The sequence below is a fragment of the Chelonia mydas genome, chromosome 4 (genome assembly GCF_015237465.2).
Source record: "Chelonia mydas isolate rCheMyd1 chromosome 4, rCheMyd1.pri.v2, whole genome shotgun sequence".
NCBI classification, from domain to species: domain Eukaryota; kingdom Metazoa; phylum Chordata; order Testudines; family Cheloniidae; genus Chelonia; species Chelonia mydas.
Window position 1 is genome coordinate 92,232,745 of NC_057852.1, and position 25,155 is coordinate 92,257,899.

A 25,155-nucleotide genomic window follows, 5' to 3' on the forward strand; every position below is an offset into this window, starting at 1 on the left:
CTGACATGCTTGCAATCTAACCAAGGGCAAGATGCGACAAGTGGCTGTGAAATATAACTGGAAGAAGAAGGGAGGAAGGATGAGGGCAGTACGCTTCAGCTAGAGTGCCTTTGCAATATGTTGTTGTAATAGGGGGAGTAGTTGACATATTTTATACTTAATAATACTTAATATTTTTTCTACTTTTATTGGGGTAAGTCACATATTAAGTCTGAAGCCAAATTACTGACATATACACAACTTCCACTGACTTCTGAGAGAGCTACACATGTGTAAAGAACTATAGAATCAGGTACATTACATAGAGCTAGATTTTAATGCTGTAATACAAGTATTGTGAATAGAGACAACGTGTTCTATGTGTTTTTATTGAATTGTACATAATAAATTTAAATCACATCCATGTATCTAGAATTACATTGAAAAGCAGCCTTGCTTAACATTCTTAAAACACACAATTGTGTCTTATTACATTTATATTTTTGTTTGGTTGAATGGTCCCATTTTCTGTTATTGTGGAAGACATTCTGGGTTGTTGTTTTTTCCTGATTCTACCTCCTATTTTCCAGATGTGTAATGATTGAATCAGGAGCAAAGAGATCTATGTTTAAATTGCATCTCTCTAATTTCTATGATCAATTTTCTACTCTTTGCCCTAGAGCATGTAACATGCAGATGTTAGCCATTACGGGGTTTCTTTTTGTATAGAACCATAAAAGTACTTTTTTTCATTTTGAAATGATTCCTCCCCTCTCAACCAAGGAGTACCAATCTGACCATGAAGGTTGGTGTGATTAACACCCATCGCTCCTATATAAATGTTCCCAGACTGGCAGTACAGAATGCTGATGCGGGCGTAGGAAGGATAGAGAATAGAAACAGGAGGTAAGTCAAGTATACTAAGTAGGTCAAATTCTGCTCTCGGGATTTTTTAATTTTTATTAGTTTGCATGAGAGTGACAGGAGACAGATGTCTATCCCTGTCTTAGTGTCTTTTCTCTTCCATTCATAAGAAGTTTAGCTTTTAACCTACCTGTGATACATTGCCCATTGTAATTAATTAGGATAAGGTAAGATGTGACTATATTTGTTAGTCAAATTATTTGGCTTCCTTAAAAATGAGTTCAGCTAGTCAAAAAATAACTTGGTAATGACTATTTGAGTGTTTCACCATCCTGCAAAGTGGCTCATGCCTTGCATTGGGACAATTCTGTAAAAAATATAGTTGTGAGTAAATCCCACTTCGCTGGCATTCACAACCCTTTTTACTGGATTATTTGTAGACGTTCAACTGAGCCACTTTTTATTACCAAGAAAGTCCACTAAAAGCTAAGCAAGATGAATACTATTCTGAATAAATATTTGTGAGCATTAAACATTGGGAAAACCATTCTGAAAAACTTTTTTGCAGAAAACCACTATACAGTTACAAATGTTTGTAGACAAATTTTACACACAGAAAAGGGGATTCTTTCAAGTTTCTAAAGCTTAGTTCATCAAAGCAGGGAACTGAAATAATATCGTGTGACTCAGATGATTGATCATATAGCAAAAAAAAGTGAATAACAAGTTCTGACTGCTCAGGGGCTAATACTTTCATATTTGTCTGTCCAAATTTAGACGTCTCAATCCATGTTTTGGTTTCTAAATAAAAAGTATTCTGATATTCCGAGGTGCTGAACACCCAGAGCTCCCACTGAAGTCAAATTGTAGCCTAATGGTTTGTTTACAGACTGGTCACTGTGGCCACATTTTTCAAACCTGGGTGCCTAAAGTCCAGGCATCTAAGTTTAGACAAATAAAAGTGGCCTGATGAGCACCTGCAGAAAGTCCTATTGATTTCAATGGGAGTTACAGGTGTTCAGCACAAAATTGTACTTGCAAGTTTTGCTTGAGGAATATCTAACTAGACAATTTGCATGTACAATGCACGTCTGGTGTATCTGCAATTTTGGAGGCTGGTTTAAAAAATTGGCTCACAAAACAGGTGAATTTTAAAGTTAAATGAAAAGTGTGCTAAAGCCAGAAATGTGTGCTCAGAGCTGCCATTTACAGGCTGTAGCATTCAACAGACATTCAACAGGGCATTCAACAGACATGTTAACTTAATTTGGTAAAACTGCTATTCCCTCTGTTATGAAATCCACTTTCTAGTTCACTAAAGAATGCATCATGGATTGCATGGGAACATCCTGTAACCAAGTAATGTACACTGATACAGGGGTACATTTTCCTTAATCCTTAACCCTGCAAAGATTTTGCGTGCGCTTAACTTTACACATGTGGGTAGTCCCACTGACTTTCCAAGGTTGGGGCCTTAGGTTTGTACATTTCTGCAGGATCAGGGACTATGTGGGGACAGGTACGGAAAGTTCTTCTGTGTTTTGTAGAGTTCCCAGCACACTCTCAATGCTTAACAAATAACAAAAGTCCATACCAAAAAATAATGTTAATGCAACTTTAAGGTTTAGAGATAAAACACATACGTAAATCATGCCTGGGAACCACTATGTATGAATTGTTTCAGAGTAACAGCTGTGTTAGTCTGTATTCGCAAAAAGAAAAGGAGTACTTGTGGCACCTTAGAGACTAACCAATTTATTTGAGCAGCTGTAGCTCACGAAAGCTTATGCTCAAATAAATTGGTTAGTCTCTAAGGTGCCACAAGTACTCCTTTTCTATTTATGAATTGTTGCTGTAGTACAGTAGATAATTTCTTCATTGTACATACTGTTTAATTATAGGTCTCTGGCTGAAGTGTATGATAGTTCATCCATATTACAAACACAGGAGCATGGGGACAGCTGCCCCGGTTATTCTTCCACAAACAACTCACAGGCAGTGAAAGGAGTGCTACAGAGGTGAGGTACATCCCAGGAATCCATGTTTAGCACAGGGTACCTACATATTTATGTGTTTACCTCTCCATGGATCCATTTATTTACACAAGTTTAGTGGTGATATTTTGGTAATCTTTCTCATGTTTAAAACATCGATTTTAAGGGGACATTCTTGAGTTTACGATTAAAACTTGACATATATACATTATTTTTGGAAGGAAATGCCCTGAAATCAAAGCAACCGAGAAACTCTCAGCAATAATCACTAGTTATATGAAGTCTATGGCATGGTGCCAAATTTGTTTCAGATAATTAATTATACCAGTAATTATTGTACTAGCACCTAGAAGCCCCAACCCAGGTCAGGGCCCCATCGCGTTAGGCACCGTACATACACATCATTAGTAAGAAACAGTCCCTGCCCAAAGAGTCTCTTCACCTTTGTCTTTTCCCATCATTTGGGGTTGGCAGCTCTTGTTCTGTGTTTCCAAATATTTTTGTCAAGTGTGTCTTCCAAGCTGACACCAACCTTCTTCATATCTTCCTTCAGCATCTCAAACCACCTTTTTCGGGGTCTTCCTTGTGGTCTTTGTCCCATCTCTAATAGCTCTTCTACTCTCTGGTCAACATATCCCACATCTCTGCCCCCAAAAGAGTATACAATCTAAAGACAAGACAGACAAAGTTTGGGAGAAAGTTGGGAAACTGAGACACAGAGAGATTAAGTGACTCACTCAAGGTCACAAAGTCAGTTCATGATCGCACTGGAAATTGAACTCTGATTTCTTTTGTCCCAAGATTTGGGGCAGGGACTGTACAGCACTTAGCACACTGTGGTCCTGCACTATGATTGGGGCACCTAGGTGCTGCTGCAATACGAACAGTAACATAAATAATAATAGTGCAGTATCTTAATCACAAGACCATCCTTCTTCTCTCTAATAAGGACAGTTGCTTCAGGGAGGATTTTGGCTTGTGATTTTTAAATATTTTGTTTACTGCAGAATCAGCCAATCAACAAAGGGAGCACTAGTTAACCAAAGGCAATTAAAAAAACAAGCAATCTATCTGATTGCTGTGTTGAGCTGACATCACTGTTATTATCATCAGTGATGCTGATACACAAATAAGGAACAAAACCCACAATTTTTTCCCACTGAAAATACTCAAGAAAAATACGTATTCCAACTGTAAAAGGGCAAAATTCATAGGACAGGTAATCTTATTTTCAGGCTTTTAAGTGAGAATTACAAACAATGCAATATAATAAAACAGTGTGGAGTGACTTAAATCAAAGTGAGTTAAATCACAGATTTTAATCAGCAAGAAGAAAACCTTGATTTAAATCAGTTGTCAAGTTGTTTTGAATTTAAACTTTTTAGTTATTTTCTTAAAGAAAGGTTGGTAACTATTAAAACATGTTGATTTGCAACTAAATATAGGTTTTACACTAAATTTGATACTTCTTTTTGCTAACCAGGAGGATACATTATATCTAAACAAATTAATGTAAGCAATTATATAGCATAACATACATATATACATATAGCTTCTTAATTTTTACATTTTTTACTATGTTAGAAATAATGAATAACATTTCTTATTTACTAGATGATTAACTTTTTTTTACTTGTGATTTGTATCAAGCTGAATTTGGATGGAAATGATAATTCAATTAAAAATTTACAAACCAGCATTTTAAAATGGTTTGATAGCTAACTGAAACTACCTTAAATATGGGTTTCATGATGAAAGCTTATGCTCTAATAAATGTGTTAGTCTCTAAGGTGCCACAAGTACTCCTTTTCTTTTTACCTTAAATATGTTGGATACATAATAAAAGTTTATCAAAACATATTTTGCGTTTAAAACTAACTGATTTATTAAACAAAGGAAGTATTATCTGCTGTTCGTGAACTGAATTAATTGTTTCTGGTCATCACATCCTCCACAATTTTAGAACTAGTATATCTCATCCTCTCACACATCATAGATTGGAAGAGAAAAAGAAGCTTTCCTGCTCTTTCAACTCCTAATCTATTTCTCAATTTTGATTCAACTAGTCATTAAACTGAACTAGTGGAATAAACTGAAATGAAGAAAATATTCTCCTTGCACTTGCAGAAGAGGCTATTGCAGTCAAAAGCTGGTTTAGCACTTCAACAAACTTTGGTTTCAGGTGCTTAACCAATGACTTTCATCAGTTCAGTGGTTTGACTTTCTTTAAAATTTTGGCAGCAAACATGTACTGTTTGATTTTTTAAAATATAATTTTAACAACTTTAACAGATTTTAGTAAATTTAGGCCATAATAGAGGATGAGATAATTTCAAATTTAATTTTAAGTAGGTTTAATTTGAAAAATTAAAATGTATTAAAATACATTTTTTAGAAATCAGGTTTTTTTAATTGATTTGTATTCAGCCTGTAAGAAAAGTATTTAAAAACTGAAATAATGAAACTATACTCAGATCTCTCTATTTAGTTTTCTCTAAGCCTATCCTGTCACTGTGATATCTAAACTAGACAGTATCAATTTAAAATATTTGTTCATATAAGGAGAAAATTAAACTTAAGTTGATATACTACTGACAGATTTATTTTCAACTTTTCTGTTTTAGTTGCCATAACATTTAACACAACATGGAAAAATTACTGGAGAGAAACGTTGCTCTGATAGTCTTCAAGCTAGTAATATTGAGTGCAAGGGTCCTATGATATTCAACACTTGATCTATATTATGTGCCAGGGTCCTTGGTATCTTTGGTGCATGGAAGAATAAAATTATACTATTATGGCACGGGAAATTCTGACTACTATGGCATGTCAAAGTGTTCACTGAATTAAAAATTAAAATAACAGCATCAACACCATTATACTTAGTTCAATAACAATTAGAATGTTTAACCATGTATTTCATACAGTCACAAAATTTACACCTTGCCTCAGAATTCAGGGCTAACACATTGGAGATACAGTAGAATCTCAGCGTTATGAACACCAGAGTTACGAACTGACCAGTCAACCATACCTCATTTGGAACTGGAAGTACACAAGCATGCAGTAGCAGAGACACCTCCCACCCCAGCCCGAAAAAAGGCAAATACAGTATAATACTGTCTTAAACATAACCTACTTAAAAAAATAAAGGAAAAACAGTATTTTTCTTCTGCATAGTAAAGTTTCAAAGCTGTATTAAGTCAATGTTCAGTTGTAAACTTTTGAAAGAACAACTGTGACATTTTGTTCAGAGTTACAAACAACCTCCATTCCCGACGTGTTCGTTCTTTGAAGTTCTCCAATGGGGGCCTTGTTTTAGGATGTAAGTCCAGTGTGCCACCCACAGAATACACTGATCTACACTCTGCTCCCCTAGGTGCTGGTAAGGCAAAAGGCTCTACAATCTCTCCTGCTGATGGAATGAGGTGTTGTGGCTCTCTTTCCCCTCCTACTGGTAAATGAGGCAGGTGGGAGAGGATTCCACCTACTGGGAGCTGTGTCATCCATCAACCTGGCTTCTGGGAGGAAGTTATGAAATTCTCTTTTACTTAAAAGCTAAGTGAAGGAGTTTGTGTGGGTTCTTCAGTTCCCACCCCTGCAGCTGGTGACTTTCTCTTCTGTGTATGTGTGTGGGCAATCTTATTAGCTCATCTCTTGCTATCCCCCTGAATTCAGTGATTTTTTCCCTGTCCCATAGGCGCAAGGAAGGATGGAGGTATTGTGACTCCCCACTTCCACAGTCTGGCAGCTCTTCCTCTTCTGGATCTGTCTGATTTGTACAAAGCCATCCATCCTCACTCTGCATGGTGAATGAAATCTACAGTGAAAGTTACATATGTGCAAACGCATTGTGACATTTGGGTTTCCTACAAAGGTTTTTTTTTTCCTCCACAAAGAAATTAAGCTTTTTAAAAATATTAACTAATATTTCTATCTATTTTTAGAATATCCAACTTTTTGGTTACTTTAAAAGACTGGAAGAAGAGGGTTTCCGATGAAGGCTGCCAAACCTCAGACTCTTTCTTGGAAAAAATTGAAGGTCCACAGCTAAGATGGAGCAATAATTTTAATAATCAGAATCTCTGTGGTGAGATAGCAGAAGAAATCATGTGAGTTTTGTGCTCCTTGTATGGGGTATATGTCAAATCTTTGACTGTGTCCATATGGTCCTGTTTATGTGGATTTTTATCTGCTTGTTTTTGTATCTCACTTTATGCCACAAAACAATTTTATTTTATCTAATTTCAGTAAAATCTATTTTGATTAGGGGCAACATTAATGTTCACAGCCTAGATTTAAAACGCAGGCACCTTGATAACACAACCAGATTCCCTACCTGAGCATTCAGTTTGCTCAGTCATAAAAATATGGTTCAGTTTGAATGTCTAAACATGAAATACCCTATGAGGCTATGAAGACACCTGCAGTTTAAAACCAAAATCCATGTGATCAGGCATTTAACAGGGCAAACATCAATGGTAAAATCCTGATTCCACTGAAGTCAATGGCAAAATTCCTCATGGCTTCAATGGCACCAAGATTTCACCCCTTTTCTTTTCAGAAGTGTTGAAACTCCAAGAAAGGAAAACAGAGACATAATCAACATTTCAGTGGTTTTCTTCATCTCTGTACTTACTGGTGAATATTTTCATTCTAAACTTATCAAACCAGTTAGGCAATCTTAACTAACTTATGCAGCTGTAAATCTTACATTAAAGGACTGGTTTACAAGTACTAGCCTATTTAGTGTCATGCAGCAGATATAACTATTTTATTTTGCTGTTTCTTAGGGAACATTACCTACCTAGTCCCATTGCACAGTACAATATCAACAACAACAGTAATAAAGATGAGTAAGTACTCTACAGTTTCACTATAAAGTTATATATATTGTAGAGAATAGTAAGAAAAAAAGCAATATACCTAGTTCTTTCCTTGCAAATTATTGCAGCATCATACAAGTAATCCAATAAGAAATTACATGTACATCTGAACTATATGCACAGCAAATGTTTTTCAAACACAAAAGTTCTTAGTGTCCTATTTAATCATGTAAAAATGGAAATAGTTGAAAACTATAAACAAAGGTTTTATTCAAAGGCCAAAATCTTAAGCATAATGTTAGACTTATAGAACTCAGCTGATTTTAACAGGAAAAATAGTGGAAATAATAGTTATATGCATCCCAAGAGCCAATCACAGAGATATTGTTTCTTTTTTAGAGAGAAACAGAAAAAAGAAAAGAAGGGGTAAGACAATAATATTACATTTTAGAAGATAGTTTCTTTACAAGCTATCATTCTAGTTTTTCTGTAAAACCATAACATTTTAATCCATTTTTTCAGCAAGTCTGATGGTAAAAAGGAAAAGAAAAAGGACACAGAAATGCAAAAGAACAAGGAAAAAAAGGAAAAACACAGAAATAAAGATAAGCATAAGAAGAAAGACAAGAAAGAGGAGTAAGTGTTCTTCATTTGGTTTCAGAATAGTGTTATGTTCTTCTAGTAAAATTGCCTTGCCTGCACAACTGAATCCAATCATGGGTATTGTCATAATATAAAGGGAAGGGTAAACACCTTTAAAATCCCTCCTGGCCCAAGGAAAAACCCTTTCACCTGTGAAGGGTTAAGAAGCTAGGATAACCTCACTGGCACCTGACCAAAATGACCAATGAGGAGACAAGATACTTTCAAAAACTGGGGGGAGGGAAAAACAAAGCCTCTCTCTCTCTGTCTGTGTGATGCTTTTGCCGAGGACAGAACAGGAATGGAGTCTTACAACTTAGTAAGTAATCTAGCTAGATATGCGTTAGATTCTGTTTTGTTGAAATGGCTGAGAAAATAAGCTGTGCTGAATGGAATGGATATTCCTATTTTTGTGTCTTTTTGTAACTTAAGGTTTTGCCTAGAGGGATTCTCTATGTTTTGAATCTAATTACCCTGTAAGGTATTTCCCATCCTAATTTTACAGAAGTGATTCTTTTTATTTTTTCTTCTATTAAAATTCTTCTTTTAAGAAACTGAATGCTTTTTCATTGTTCTTAAGATCCAAGGGTTTGGGTCTGTGGTCACCTATGCAAATTGGTGAGGATTTTTATCAAACCTTCCCCAGGAAAGGGGGGGTAACGTTTGGGAGGATTTTGGGGGGAAAGACGTTTCCAAACGGATTCTTTCCTAATAAAATAATACCGGTTAGACGTTTGGTGGTGGCAGCAAAAGTCCAAGGGCAAAAGGTAAAATAGTTTGTACCTTGGGGAAGTTTTAACCTAAGCTGGTAAAAGTAAGCTTAGGAGGTTTTCATGCAGGTCCCCACATCTGTACCTAGAGTTCAGAGAGGGGAAGGAACCTTGACAGGTATACTGCAAGCATGTTGTGTATGTTAGCCCTAGATAAGTGAATATGCTGACCACTGTTAGGTCTTGTCTGTTCATGAAGTTGTTCCTGATTAATTCCATGTGTGGATACTCTTATTCCAGAATAAGAGTGCCTTGTCTCTGTTAAGCTTAAATCCTAAACAGGAACAAGGCGCAGGCTATGTCTACACTGCGCACCTTATAGCGGCACAGTTGTGCTGGTACAGCCGCACCGTTATAGTCGCTCCTTGTCGACGGGAGAGAGCTCTCCTGCCAACAAAATAGAATACCCCCAATGGAGGGCAGTAGCTTTGTCATTGGGAGAGAATCTTCTGCCAACATAGCGCTGTCCACACTGGCACTTTTCCTTAGTAAAACTTTTGTTGGTCAGGGCTGTGTTTTTTCCACTCTAAGGTCTCCCGTGTAGCCTGCTCTATGTCGAGGGGAGAGAGCTCTCCTATCAGCATAATTAAACTACCCCCAACAAGTGGCGGTAGCTATGTTGGTGGGAGAGTGTCTCCCACCGACATAGCGCTGTCCACATTGGTGCTTCTGTTGGTGAAATTTATGTCACTTAGGGGGTGTTTTTTTCACACACCTGACCATGGGCAGCACATAATGGAGGCTGGGGTAGGCAATATCTCCCCAAACCTTGCGCCGCCGGGGTGGGAAGTGGGGAGCAGTGACAGATTACTGCATGGGCCTATAGAACCCATGCCCAGGGGCCCCAGCCAATTTGAGGCCCCCAGAAAAATCTCCTCCCACCACAGCCCCAGGACTGGAGGAGATCTGACTCCCTGCTAGGGCCACAGAGCTTTTCCAGTCTTGGGGCTGCAGCGGGGTGTGTCTGGAAAGGAGTGAGCTGGGGGCAGGGCCTCAGGGGGAAGAGACAGAGTGGGAGTGGAATGCGGGAGGGACTGAGAGTGGAACAGGGACAGGGTGGCAGGGAAAAGGAATGAGATGTGGGAGGGGCTTGGAGCTCTGCCGTTGCGGTCCCTGGCCATGAGGGAGGAGCTCCACCCTGAGAAGTGAGAGGGGGTGTGGCCTTGGCCAAAAGATATAGGACAGGGTGCTAGCCTCCACAAGGGGAAGCTTCACCTGCTGCCCATGTCCCTGACTGACAGAAGTGCCAGCGTAGACATAACCTTATTCTAGAACTGGAGTGTCTAAGTGTGTCTTGTTTCTTTTTAGGGGTTGAGCTAAACAGAGACAAGGCACTCTTATTCCAGAATAAGAATGTCCATACATGAAATTAATCAGCAAAACTCCATGTGTAGAATCCCTTATGTATTGACCAAGCCCTTTATGTATTTAAATTCTTCCATCCACTTAAGTCAGGCCATTTTCATAGCTATTACCACTCCTTCTGCAAGACAGAGTGTTACTGTTCCACTTAACAGCAAGGTGTAATTTCAAATCAAATGAAATTTGAATATATAGTATATAGATTTTGGTAACCTGTTTTAGTTTAAAAGTCTAAATATCCCAGTACTGTATTTTCAGAATCTTGATAACTTCACTGTTACTAAACTCAACAGTGAATAGATATTCGTACACGGAGACACATGAAGTAGATCTAATATACCAGGATTTCAGTTAAGCATTTGATACAGTTCCACAGGAGAAATTAGTTAAATTGGAGAAGATGGGGATTAATATAAGAATCAGAAGGGTTGTAAGGAACTAGTTAAAGGGAAGATTGCAACAGGTTATGCTAAAAGATGAAATGTCACGCGGGAAGGAGGTTTCCAGTGGAATTCCTCAAGGATCAGTCTTGGGTCCAATCTTATTTAACATTTTCATTAATAGCCCTGGCACAAAAAGTGGGAATGTGCTAATAAAAATTGCAGATGAGACAAAGTAGGAGGGTACTGCCAATATAGGAGGAGGACTGGAACATCATACAAGAAGATTTGGATGACCTTGAAAACTGGAATATTAGAAATGGGATGAAGTTTAAAAGTGCAAAGTGTAAGGTCATGCACTTAGGGAAGAACAAGAAGAATTTTTGCTATCAGTTGGAAGACCTGGGAGTACTAGTTGATCAGAGGATGACTATTAGCAACGAATTTGATGTGGCTGTGAAAAATGCTAATGCTATCTGAGGATGCATCAGTCAAGATATTTCCAGGAAAGATAGGAAAGTGTTATTACCATTATACATGGGACTGATGAGACATCAACTGGAATACTGTGTACAGTTTTGGTCTCCCATGTTTAAGAAAGATTAATTCAAATTGGAACAGGTGCAGAGAAGGGCTACTTGGAAGATCAGAGGGATGGAGAACCTCCCTTATGAGAGAAGACTTAAGGGGCTTGGTTTGTTTAGCCTAACAAAACAAAGGCTGAGGGGAGATATGGTTGCTTTTTATAAATACATCAGATGGATAAAGGCCAGGAAGGGAGAGGAGCTATTTCAGTTAAGGGCTAGTGCTGGCAAAAGAACAAATGATATAAACTGGCCAACAATGAGTTTAGACTTGAAATTGGACAAACCATCAGAAGTTTTGAAACAGCGTTCAAAGGCTAATATTGACCAAGAGGAAAATCAAAAAAGAGAGACTACAGGGATGGAGAAAGGAACACCAGTGGGTAGGATATTAAGAGGAAAGACAGTGCCAATACCAATGATGCTAATTGTCAGGCAGGCGATACCGGTAGTAGAATGACTGTACCTACTCAGTTGAGGAATCTGGGTGAAGCTAAGCAGAAACAACTAAGATGTCTGTGAACCAATGCAAGGAGCCTGGGTAACAAAATGGAAAAACTAGAACAACTGGTGCAGGAAGTGAAACCAGATATTATAGGGATAACAGAAATATGGTGGAATAATGGTCATGACTGGAGTACAGGTATTAAAGGGTATGTGCTGTTCACGAAAGGCAGAAATAAAGGTCAAGGTGGTAGGCCGAGTATTACAGAAAATACAAACCTATCCACCATTCTTATAGGTTTGCAAAACTGTCTTTGTTTGTGTTTGTGTATGTTTTACCACTTAGTGTTATCATTTACCTTTGCATGTGTTTTTACTATTGTATTGTATATAATGAATGTACTGAAATTTCTCTGCATGTCGTGTAAAGAATAATTGGGCCAATTTCTGGCTGCTGTTGTGTGAGTGTGTAAAGGGGGAAGAGAGCACCTCCACTTGCTCATCTGTGCAGGGGGCAGCCAAAATTGTGATGCTTGTGCTCCTGAGGGAAAGTAAGAGAGCTATCAGACATTCCAAAGGAGGCATGATGGAGTATGGCTATACCCTTGCTCCTTTTCCACCAGTTGCTGGACAACCAGGGTGAGTGGTGGGAGAAGTACAAACTGCACCATTAAAGGGTGCACTAAATGCTGCTCTATGGTGCACTGTGGCGGTGCCCTCAAACAGTATTTTTATCTGTTTGTGTTTTCCACAGGCAAAATGCCTCCAGGAACTGCAACTGGTGCAGTGTCCAGTTACACTTATTATGGAAGTGGCTACTAATGCCACTCTGACTCTTTATTGTTCTACATTTATCTATTAATTAGATTTATATAAATGCTGAAAAGGGCACCTACCTATACACCTAAAAGGCATCAAACTATCTCAAGAGAACTGAAGTGAAGCAGTACAATTCAGTATGACCGAGCACCAGCAAACTACGCAACTTAAGAACTCAAACCCCCTTCCCCTCCGGTCCAGCAATTACTCTCTTTTCAAATACCTGGGAAGTAGAGAGGAGCTTTACAGTATGCTCTGAAGCTCATCAGATTCAGGCTTTCCTGAAGCAACGTGGGGAGTGAATTCCTAAGCTGTGGGTCCCTCAAAGAGAATGACCCATCAGCAGCCCAATATATAACACCAGGCTTCAGCTCTGGCACTTCTGCTGTTCTCTGCTATGGTATTTTAGCATAAGGAGAGAAGTGGTCTCTCATGTAGGTAGCTCCTGAGACATAAATGTTCACTGGTCAAAACCAATTCCTTAAACTTCACCTGAAGCTCTACAGGCAGCCAGTGCAGAGATTGGAGCACTTGTCGAATGATTACGATCCCAGTGAGATCCTCCACTGATCAAACAGGCTGCTGTATTCTCCACAAGCTTCAGCTGATATTGAGTGCAGTGCAGTAATTCAGTCTTGAGATGATAAAGACAGGAATGACAGTCACAATGACTGCTTCCAAAAGGAACATGCACATTCTCCTGACTATACAGAAATGATAAAAATGTGATTTGACTCTTGCTGCTACCTGATTTTCTAGTAGCAGTTGGAAATCCTGCCAGACGATTGGAAACCTAACCAACAGGTAGAAGAGGTGCCCTCCATTAAAAGGAGAGGTATTCTTGCCACATATTCTTGTTGCTTCTCCCCAAAAGTATCACCACCTCAGTCTTGACTGGGATGAATGTCAACTATCTAGCTGTCATCCATGCCCCAATTTCACACACATATTAAACTCATTGAGCATTTTAATTGGTCACATGAAATGGTGACAAAGCTGCATGTCATCACCATACTAGAAATGATGCAGTCCTTGTCTCCTTGTTAACCCTCTCAGTAATGCCACACAAATATTGAATAAGAGGGGTGATAAGATGGAACTATGCAGAACTTCATATAAAACTTCATCATCATCCTTGTGAAAACTCACTGCAAGGATGTACTTGGGCCACAATAAAGCAGCCTCATCCACTCATATTGATCCAAAGGCGAGTTAATAGCACCTACAACGTAAAGAGTCTTTTTTTTCTCTTAGTATGTTTAGGCATTTTACTTTGTAAATAAATAGAATTTGGGGGGCCAGGAGGAATGTAAAGCAATGAAGTGCCCTAAGGTCTACACTAGGGAGTGGGATCGACCTAAGATATGCAACTTCAGCTACGAGAATAGCGTAGCTGAAGTCGACGTACCTTAGGTCGACTTACCTCATGTCCTCATGGCGCAGGGGTCGACTGTCGCCGCTCCCCCGTCATCTCCACCTCCCCCCTCCATCTGCCTCTTGCCGCAGTGGAGTACAGGAGTCGACGGCAGAGCAATCGGGGATCGATCACTACCCGCCAATCCGGTAGGTAGTGTGGACAGTTTCTTTTGTAATGCTTTGCAGTGTTTCATCTTTCACAACCAGTCACTCCCCTAATACTGAAGGCATGATCTGTTCAACACATTCAAATACTAATGGCCACATAACCATTTTCCTTCTGAAAAAATGAGGCATAGATGCTTTGAGTCATTTATCCTACAAAGAAGAAAATTAACTTAGTGGGAAACAGGTTATTTTGAAAAAGGGTGAAACTACATGTGTCAGTATTACTTTGTGTTGAGGCCTGCCAATTTAATTTCCCTTGTGTCCTAGGTTCTAGAATCCAAATCATCTTCACCAACTAGTTCCTTATCCAGGCATTCAAGAAAGGAGGCTAATTTTCATGTAAGGGTGTTCTTGCACAAATGAACTGCCTACTAAACTAAATGACCAGCATATGTTAGTAACCATAGAACATCTTTTGTGGTTCCTAAAACCCATTTCCATTTTTATAAGTTTCTCACTAATATTCCCTTTCCTTTCTGCTTACTGCTCAGGGAGAAGAAAGATCTTTTTGTTATTGATCCATCAGGAAACTTGTATTACTACTGGCTGTTTTGCATTGCATTACCCGTCATGTACAACTGGACCATGATCATTGCAAGGTGATGTATAACAGTGTGCATTTTCCCTATCCTCTCTCTTTCCCCATTAAAGTAATGAAATCCTCACATCTGGTTGCCACAAGGAAAGCCTTGTTTTTATCAGATCAAATGGATACAAATAATCTATTGACCTAGTACTTTTACTGCTTTTATCCTTTCAGTCTGGTATTGAATACAGTCTACAGTCTTTTAGTTTCAATAGCAGAGATCACACACATTTATTTACAATCTCTAAAGTTCTTTCCATCATGTCTTTTGTCCAGTTCAATAAAGGACTTTCATTAACTTAATTTCATTATATTTTTCTGTCTGAAGCTTCAATATTTTATCAGTCTTATGCTCCCTGATAGTGAAATGCGTATACGTTAATGGAGGTTTGGAAAAGTTAAAAGCAACCTAAAACAGGATCTTATAAAGGAAAGTGTTAGGCAATCTTAACCATTGGCATAGCTATCAGCTCCATCTACAGTTACTCAAATTAATTTTTCTCAGTTAAATACTTTAAAAGATCCTTATAATCTGAGTTGTAAACATTTTCTGAAAGCAGATCTGAAAACAGGTTTTTCCACAAAGCTTTAAAATACTTGTTTTTATGTTATAAAAATTTTGATAAAAATATTACATTTTCCAAAGTTTGATCAAGCATAACAGAGATTCTTTAAAGACACATTAAAAAAATGGTAGGGCCTCTGAATATATGGCAAATTTACTGTATTAATTACTGGTCTCATAGGACTATTTAAATTGTGTGCTTTTTTTCTTTTCCTATCCAGAGCCTGTTTTGACGAACTTCAGAATGACCATTTAGGAATGTGGTTCATTTTTGATTATATATCAGATATAATCTATATTGCTGATATGTTTGTACGGACAAGAACAGGTAGATGTACTCACTGTTTAGTTATCTACATTTATCTGTGTTATGCACTTTAAGGTGCCCATCAGTATACGATTTAGGGGCCAAATACAACAATTAAAGAAGAATTGGCTCTCTCCTAGAATGGACCAGTTAAATTGACTCTCCAGTTACACTTTATGTCTATGAAATGATGAAGTAAAGAAGTATCTTGCTGGCAATGTTCCCTCAATAAAGGAGGCCAGAAGGACTTCACACTGAAATATATCTTGACATACAAGGTCATCCTGATTTCTAGCAGAAAGGAACTGAAGTCCTTCCATTGCAAACATAATTTCTGCAGTTTTAGAGTTACACTTCAAATATTTCACCAGCACACACACTTGTTTATATCCTGTGATGTACTTCATCATGTTTTATAAATCAGACATAAATTTATCTGTAATCTACTTTAGTGTCCTAATTTAAATATTCCATAAAGCAGGGACCAATCCAGCAATCCCTTTTTAGGCACAACCACCATTGAAATTCAATTGGAATTTACCTGAAAAAGGAGGGCAGTGTCCAGCTGCTTATGCTCAAAACAGGGCTTTGGCAGGAAATGTGACGTGGTAGGTGAAATTGCTAAATAGAGAACAACATTATACATATGGCAGGGATGTGCTGATTTGTATTCTCCACTGACAAAACTCCTAGAAAGCCCCAATCACTGAAACTATACTCAAACTATATATACTTCCTAATCAAACTAAAGCTAGAAGTTTTATCTTTTTTTCCCTTTGTTAAAGATTTTAAAATATCTTTATAATCCAAGTTGTAAACATTTTCTAAAAGAATAGAAGAAAACCCCAAGGGAAGAGGAACCATTTGCCCTCTTTTGTGATGAATCCCTGGTGTGCAAGGGGTCATATTGGTGGAGGAAAAATAAAATTATACCTCCTTACCCCAGGTGTAATGAACCTACCTTATGAACTGCAAACCAGGATATATCATGTGGATAAAACCCTGCACCACCTTTATGCAGTAGTAAGGAATATATAAATCTCTTGCCACCATTTAAGCCACCTGCAATCTTTGCTGGCTGAACTTGAGACCCATCTAGTACAGGACAAGGCAGAGAATCCACTTGCTGTCTGCATGAGTTAGGATCAAGATTTTCAAAAATGTGTTAATAAAATTAGGTTCCTAATTCTATATTTAAGCACCTAAATCAGTAGCCTGATTTTCGAGAGTGATGACCACACAGCAGCTCCAGTTAGCTTCATTTTATTTATGTATCCATTTTTACAAATCTTACCCAAGAAGGAGAGTTGTTTGTGGGTGGGGTGGGTGAACAAGGAATGGAATGAGCGCATGAGCGCTGCCCTCACTCTAACTCTCTCTCTCCCACACAAGGGCCATGGAGGTTACTAGGTGCTAGGGCAGCACAAACTGTAGCAGGAAGAGAGTGAACTTGGGAGGCTGTAAGTGTGACACTTCCACCATGGGGGATGGTTCCTCCCTTCAGGATTTCCATAAGACTCCACAGAGCCCAGCCAGGCCAGGCAGTACAGATGGCTCTGCTTAATCAAGTCAGCTAGGTCCAAGATTTGGCCCCAATTGCTTAGCTACAAAAATTCAACATAGGGCCTTAAAGTTCAAATCCAGTTAAAATATATAGCTGTTAAAACTATGCACCTTAATAAAAAGTTGGAAAATTATGTACAGCCAGAAACTCTATAGCCAAAATCATTTTAAAGATTAATTTGAAATTCACATACAACAGAATGCAATAGATGATAAAGCAACAAAAAAGTCAAAGTCAAAGAATTTTAAAGATTTTATATTTTATTTTAGGTTATTTGGAGCAAGGTTTGTTGGTGAAAGACGAACTTAAACTTAAACAGAGATATACAGGAACTTTACAATTTAAACTAGATCTACTGTCAGTCATACCAACTGATCTACTGTACTTTAAATTAGGTCTGACCTATCCAGAATTAAGAATAAACAGAATACTTAAAGTATCTCGTATGTTTGAGTTCTTCCAGCGAACAGAAACAAGGACAAACTATCCAAATATCTTCAGGATCTCTACTCTTGTCATGTACATAGTGATTATTATTCACTGGAATGCATGTGTGTACTATTCTATCTCCAAAGCCATTGGATTTGGGGCAGACACATGGGTCTATCCAAACACCTCTGATCCTGAATTTGCCCGTCTGGCGAGAAAATATGTATATAGCCTCTACTGGTCGACGCTGACCTTGACCACTATTGGGGAAACACCTCCTCCTGTACAGGATTCTGAGTACTTCTTTGTGGTTGTTGACTTCTTGGTTGGGGTGTTGATTTTTGCTACTATTGTTGGTAACATTGGTTCTATGATCTCCAATATGAATGCAGCCAGAGCAGAGTTTCAAGGAAGGATTGATGCTATCAAGCAGTATATGCACTTTCGAAATGTGAATAAAGAAATAGAAAAAAGAGTTATTAAGTGGTTCGACTACTTGTGGACAAATAAAAAGGCAGTGGATGAAAGGGAAGTTTTAAAATATCTACCAGATAAATTAAGAGCAGAGATTGCAATCAGTGTTCATCTGGACACATTAAAGAAAGTTCGAATTTTTGCAGACTGTGAAGCTGGCTTGTTAGTTGAATTAGTCTTGAAACTGCAGCCTCAAGTCTACAGTCCAGGAGATTACATCTGCCGAAAGGGGGACATTGGACGAGAGATGTACATTATCAAAGAAGGTAAACTTGCTGTAGTAGCTGATGATGGAATTACACAATTTGTGGTCTTAAGTGATGGCAGCTACTTTGGGGAGATTAGCATACTTAATATTAAAGGCAGCAAAGCTGGCAATCGAAGAACAGCCAACATTAGAAGCATTGGATACTCAGACTTATTTTGTCTATCTAAAGATGACCTCGTGGAGGCTTTAATAGAATACCCAGATGCAAAGGCCCTGCTGGAAGAGAAAGGTAAGGAAATCTTGCTGAAGGACGGGTTACTGGATATAGATGTTGCAAATACAGGAAGCGACCCTAAAAACATTGAAGAAAAGGTCATTCAAATGGAAGGAGCAGTGGACAACTTACAAACCAAGCTTGCCAGGCTTTTGGCTGAGTATGATGCCACACAGCAGAAACTGAAAAAACGACTGACAGAGGTTGAGAAAATACTGAAATCAACTATGCAGTTTGAATTCTCAGATTTAGAAGAATTAGATAAATAAATCTGAAGTGTCAACACTAGAATAAAACACTGGGGACTGCCACTAGCAGTTAAGGATAAATCTTGCAAGCTACCGAGTGCCCTCAACTCTGATCCTTGAGGATGTGGCCCTTTATTATAAGCTACTACTTAGTCATGAAACATCACTTATTTCATATTAGGCAATATACATACACAGTAAACGTCAAGAAAAAAATAAGATGAAGAATCAGGAATAAGAAAGGAGCATAAATATCATTGTTTTCATCCTACAAAATGCTACTCGGTCCTGGGCTTGCAGTTATATTTATGAAGTGCGTACATAAATTTAGTGTTTTGATATTTAATCTCAGTGAAAATGTGACAATAAAAACCTATCAATCATTTTGTCTTTAACAATTGTAGGCCCTTCAGGACAAGGACTGTGTATTTGTATTTCCTCTGTATTTTGAAAATAGCTGGTATATTTGTTAGGCCCTAAAGCAAAATAAATAATAAATATCAGTAATATAAAATGTTTGCTAATGGGTTATTTATATTATCCTTTATGTAACATTGTTGTAAAAACAAGTGCATTTAATCTACATACTATAATATGTTGATAGCCATGCAAAGTTGTACTCCATATTATAATTTTTTATAATTTCCTTCTCATTCACTATGTAAATAAGGAAACATTTGGTAAAATTTTTATTGGTTATCTGAAGTCTGCATAGGTATACAGTAGAACCTCAGAGTTACGAACACCTTGGGAATGGAGGTGGTTCATAATTCTGAAATGTTCCCAACTCTGAACAAAACATTATGGTTGTTCATTCCAAAGTTTACAACTGAACATTGACTCAATACAGCTTTGAAACTTTATTATGCAGAAGAAAAATTCTGCTTTCCCTTTATTTTTTAGTAGTTTATGTTTAACACAGTACTGTACTTGCTTTTTTATGGGGGGGGGGGGTCTCTGCTGCTGCCTGATTATGTATTTCTGGTTCCAAAGGAGGTGTGTGGTTGACTGGTCAGTTTGTAACTCTAGTGTTCATAACTGAGGTTATACTATAAATGTAATATGGCCTTTAAACAAGCCCCTAACCTCACCAACCTCATTGCCAGAAGCAAGCTCCCCACAGACCAGGACACACCAACTCAAAGTGGCACCACACCCTGCCAGTAGATGTACAATAGATGTAAAACCTGAAGACATATTTCCACAGCTACGATGATCAATACCTCCCACAACACACCTTTCAAGATCCCTGGGTCCTATACATGCCTATCACAACCTGTGGTGGACCTCATCCAGTGTATCAAAAGCCCCAAAAACAAGTTTGTGGGTGAAATCTGACAATTACTACACTCTCAAATAAACTCATAGAAAAATGATAAAAGACAAAGACAACATATCACCCATGGGCAAACACTTTTCACAAAGCGATCACTTCATCTCTGATCTATTACTCCTTGTCCTCAAAGGAAACCTGCACAACTCCTTCAAAAGACAAGTTGGGGAACTTAAATTCATAACTTTGCTGGACACTAAAAATCATAGTCTCAACAAAGACACCATGATTTCCTAGCTCATTACAATAATTGTAACCCACTAACCCTTGTTTGGTCCTATGAATGCAGAGGTGTTACTTGCCCACTTCATTTTAAGTGGTTTCTTGCAATGTATTTAACCCTTTATGTTTAACATGCTGTCCCACCATGTACTTAGCTGAGACACTCTGGTTACTTTTTGCAGACCTAAAAAGCAGTTCTATGAAGCCTGAAAGCTTGTCCCTTCCACCAACAGAAGTTGGTCCAATAAAAGATATTACCTCACCAACCTTAATTTTGGCATTTCCTAACTTAGAATCATAGAATATCAGGGTTGGAAGGGACCTCAGGAGGTCATCTAGTCCAACCCCCTGCTCAAAGCAGGACCAATCCCCAATCAAATCATCCCAGCCAAGGCTTTGTCAAGCCTGACCTTAAAAACTTCCAAGGAAGGAGATTCTACCACCTCCCTAGGTAACGCATTCCAGTGTTTCACCACCCTCTTAGTGAAAAAGTTTTTCCTAATATCCAGCCTAAACCTCCCCCACTGCAACTTGAGACCATTACTCCTTGTCCTGTCCTCTTCTACCACTGAGAATAGTCTAGAACCATCCTCTCTGGAACCACCTCTCAGGTAGTTGAAAGCAGCTATCAAATCCCCCCTCATTCTTCTCTTCTGCAGACTAAACAATCCCAGTACCCTCAGCCTCTCCTCATAAGTCATGTGTTCCAGACCCCTAATCATTTTTGTTGCCCTTCGCTGGACTCTCTCCAATTTATCCACGTCCTTCTTGTAGTGTGGGGCCCAAAACTGGACACAGTACTCCAGATGAGGCCTCACCAATGTCGAATAGAGGGGAACGATCACGTCCCTCGATCTGCTCGCTATGCCCCTACTTATACATCCCAAAATGCCATTGGCCTTCTTGGCAACAAGGGCACACTGCTGACTCATATCCAGCTTCTCGTCCACTGTAACCCCTAGGTCCTTTTCCGCAGAACTGCTGCCTAGCCATTCGGTCCCTAGTCTGTAGCTGTGCATTGGGTTCTTCCGTCCTAAGTGCAGGACCCTGCACTTATCCTTATTGAACCGCATCAGGTTTCTTTTGGCCCAATCCTCCAATTTGTCTAGGTCCCTTTGTATCCTATCCCTGCCCTCCAGCGTATCTACCACTCCTCCCAGTTTAGTATCATCCGCAAATTTGCTGAGAGTGCAATCCACACCATCCTCCAGATCATTTATGAAGATATTGAACAAAACCGGCCCCAGGACCGACCCCTGGGGCACTCCACTTGACACCGGCTGCCAACTAGACATGGAGCCATTGATCACTACCCGCTGAGCCCGACAATCTAGCCAACTTTCTACCCACCTTATAGTGCATTCATCCAGCCCATACTTCTTTAACTTGCTGAACTTAACTTTAACTTCTTAGTGCTTGGCTTGGCAACCTTAAAAAAACCTTATAGTAAAAGAATATTATGTAGTTTATTATTTATATTGCTGCAGCACTTACAGGACCAAGTCCTGTTTTGCTAGGCACTGTACAAATATTTCAGAAACAGATTATCCCTGCCTTGAATGGCTTACTCTAAGAGTCTAAGTAATAAAACTCATGATTTGAAGAAGGGTATGAGACAGGTATCGGCAACCTTTGGCCCACGGCCCGTCAGGGTAAGCCCCCCTAGCGGGCCAGGCTGGTTTGTTTACCTGCTGCGTCCTCAGGTTCGGCCAATCACAGTTTACTGCTCTATGCCAATGGGGGCTGCAGCAAGCGGTGCGGGCCGAGGGATGTGCTGGCTGCTGTTTCCCGCAGCCCCCATTGGCCTGGAGTGGCAAACCGCGGCTAGTGGGAGTTGCGATCAGCCGAACCTGTGGACATGGCAAATAAACAAAACGTTCCGGCCTGCCAGGGGGGCATACCCTGGCGGGCTGCGTGCCAAAGGTTGCCAATCACTGGTATGAGATGTTATCTACAGTAGTGAAACTTGTGGTTCAGTGATAGTAACATGAAGTAGCTGCCAGATATCACTGTTATGGTGTTGATGTGTTTTAGTGAAGAAAAGTGGATATCTATTGTCATAACCACAATTTTTGGCTTGTTTTAATTGGCCCATCAGGCTGTAACATCAGTAATAGCCACTAGATGCCACTGTTGTTACATGAACAAATTTTCTTGACAATAGAAATCTTGAACCAAAAATCATTGAATGCAAAACAAAATGCTGTATTTCTAATAGAAACACCAAATCATACACTGGTGTATTTCAGACAGATAGAAGTTTTATAATGTAAAATATTGATATTTTTAACTTTAACAAGCATGTATTTGCTAAAATAAAACTATGTTTAAAGTTTTCTTCTGACAAAGGAAGTACTTTGAAATAAAAATGTCGGGGTTATGTGTACACTCCAGTCACATTAAAATTCTTCCACATTGTTTATCTGTCAACATTTTAAAAAATGTTTCAAGTTTCATGTTAAAGACACTGTACCTCTTGTAAAACATCCTAAATACCTTAATTCTGCAAAATTTTAAGTGCATGCATAACACTACTTCCGTGAGTAGTTCTGCTGAAGTCAATTGGACTTCGTAGATGAGTCAAGTTGTGAACAAGCTTCAGTATTTGCAGGATCAGGACGTAGCAATTGGGGTTCTAGTTTGGTCCATTACAGACACAGATCCTACTATATTCAAATGTGGGTTTGGATTTCAAAGAACCCCACAAAACTGGAGTGTTTTATTTCAGAATTCTCAACTCCAGAGTTTACCATTAAGAGTGAAGCAACTGTCAGTCACAAATGTATACAAATATGGTTAGGAAATCTTGTGTATTTAATAGATTAAATCTATGGTGTATGAAATAAATATCTACAGTATTGCAACAACTTTTAAGAACTTGTCATTGAAGTAAATCCCATCGATTACAAACATATTCTTCAATTCCTGTTTTGTGAAGTAAAAATCTTCTGAGACATTCTTATAGTGAAGTTGCTGAGTATGGATAGTGGGTGATTTTTTAATCTCACAACAGACTAATTATTTATTAAATAACATGTTCTTTCTAGATTGTAATCTACTCCGTTTAAGCGTAACAGTTCAGTACGGCCCTTCTTTTCTATCCATAACTCAGAATACCCTGACTTACTGGCCTGACACTTAAGATTTTTTTTTCTGTCCTCTTCACATATGTCCTGAATTACTCCAGTAAGCAGTTTTCATTCTTTTACTTAGGGCTTATCTACATGGAGACTTGGGGCATGTCTACACAGCCCCGCAGTTCAAGCTCTGAGGGTGTGAAGAGCAGTAAGCACCAGAGTGCTGTGCTGTAACTTCCCTGTGTAGAGGCTGTGGGCACAAACTTAAAGGTTCCTCATTCCCATTAATATAATCCTATCTGAAGAGGATTAAAAAATCATAACTGATTTTCATATTTAAATTTGGCTCATTCCTATTTTAACAATCCTTTCAAACAGACATAAAAAAACCCTCCAAATAGCAACACTCTTCCCCCAACTTACTTACTTTATAGATAAGGGTGCATTTATTCCCTCAACAAGAATTAACAACACATATATGTGTAGCAGAACCTGAGAGTTACGAACACCTCGGGAACGGAGGTTGTTCGTAACTCTGAACAAAACTTTATGGTTGTTCATTCCAATGTTTACACAGCTTTGAAACTGTACTATGCAGAAGAAAAATGCCGCTTTTAACCATCTTAATGTAAATGAAAGAAGCACAGCAACAGTTTCTTTACCTTGTCAAATCCTTTTTTTAAACTTTCCCTGTTTTTTTTAGTAGTTTACATTTAACACAGTAATGTATTATCTTTGCTTTATTATTTTTGTCTTTGCTGCTACCTGATTGTGTACTTCTGGTTCCAGATGAAGTGTGTGGTTGACCAGTCAGTTTATAACTCTGGTGTTCATAACTCTGAGGTTCTACTGTAATATCTTTATGAGGGAATTTCAAGAAAAAGTCAGCATTAGAAAAGTAAATACACATTAGTACTGAAGATACAAGCATGCTTACCAACCAAAGACATCTACTATTTACTTGCCAAGAGGTTATACATCTATTTTGCTAGTTATAGAAAACTAAAAACAAGAATCCAGTCAGGCCTCTTTACAAGATGATCCTTTGTTAGTCATAACCTAAAGTAGGTTAAGAACAACAAAAACAAATGAATATTATATACTATGCACACTGAGTTCTAGCATTTGATCCTAATTATGAGAGGTCTTATGAAGTTTAGTTTATAAAGTGTAATTAAAAAGATGTAATAGTGCCTGCTAATTTGCACTAACTAAGAGACCTATTATGACTGATTGAATTTTGCAGACTAGCAGGTAAATGAGCAATAAAAAAGGAAGGACAATAAATATCAATATAATTGGAACAGCCTAGTTTGGACTCAATTATTTATTAAATAACACAAACAAAAACACCACAACACTGTTAAATTACAGTTGACCTCGCTACGTGCAGCACCATAAAAGATGAGTAATGTAACCATGCCCCAGAGCTGCGATCATGTCTCCTGCCTTCCTCCCTAGCTGAACCGCCTCCCGCTTAACCTCGATGAGGGCAGCCTTAAAGAAGCGGTCGGACCACGCTCGGGCCAGCCGGCTGCCCGGCCAGGGCGGGGCCTCCAGCCGGCGGAAGGGGCGGAGCTTCGGCCGGAAGGGGCGGGGGCTAATCTCCCGCTGCTGGCG

General features: G+C 38.7%; 1 protein-coding gene and 1 long non-coding RNA gene across 2 annotated transcripts; one reads left to right on the plus strand and one right to left on the minus strand.

Moving 5' to 3' along the window:
• The first annotated feature begins 768 nt into the window (after nt 1-768).
• Nucleotides 769-19,262, plus strand: CNGA1 (cyclic nucleotide gated channel subunit alpha 1). The gene is made up of 9 exons (XM_007071092.4): nt 769-885; nt 2,745-2,861; nt 6,785-6,949; nt 7,631-7,693; nt 8,063-8,089; nt 8,186-8,299; nt 14,740-14,847; nt 15,621-15,727; nt 17,540-19,262. The coding sequence occupies exons 1-9, from the start codon at nt 779-781 to the stop codon at nt 18,922-18,924; spliced, it is 2,193 nt and encodes a 730-aa protein (XP_007071154.2). The 5' UTR covers nt 769-778; the 3' UTR covers nt 18,925-19,262.
• LOC122465346 lies at nt 2,685-25,101 on the minus strand. Its single transcript, XR_006290110.1, has 4 exons — nt 24,915-25,101; nt 24,473-24,594; nt 22,955-23,225; nt 2,685-3,504 (listed from the first exon to the last, which is right to left on the minus strand). It is a non-coding gene; the product is annotated as an uncharacterized LOC122465346 (long non-coding RNA).
• Between the last annotated feature and the right edge of the window lie 54 nt (nt 25,102-25,155).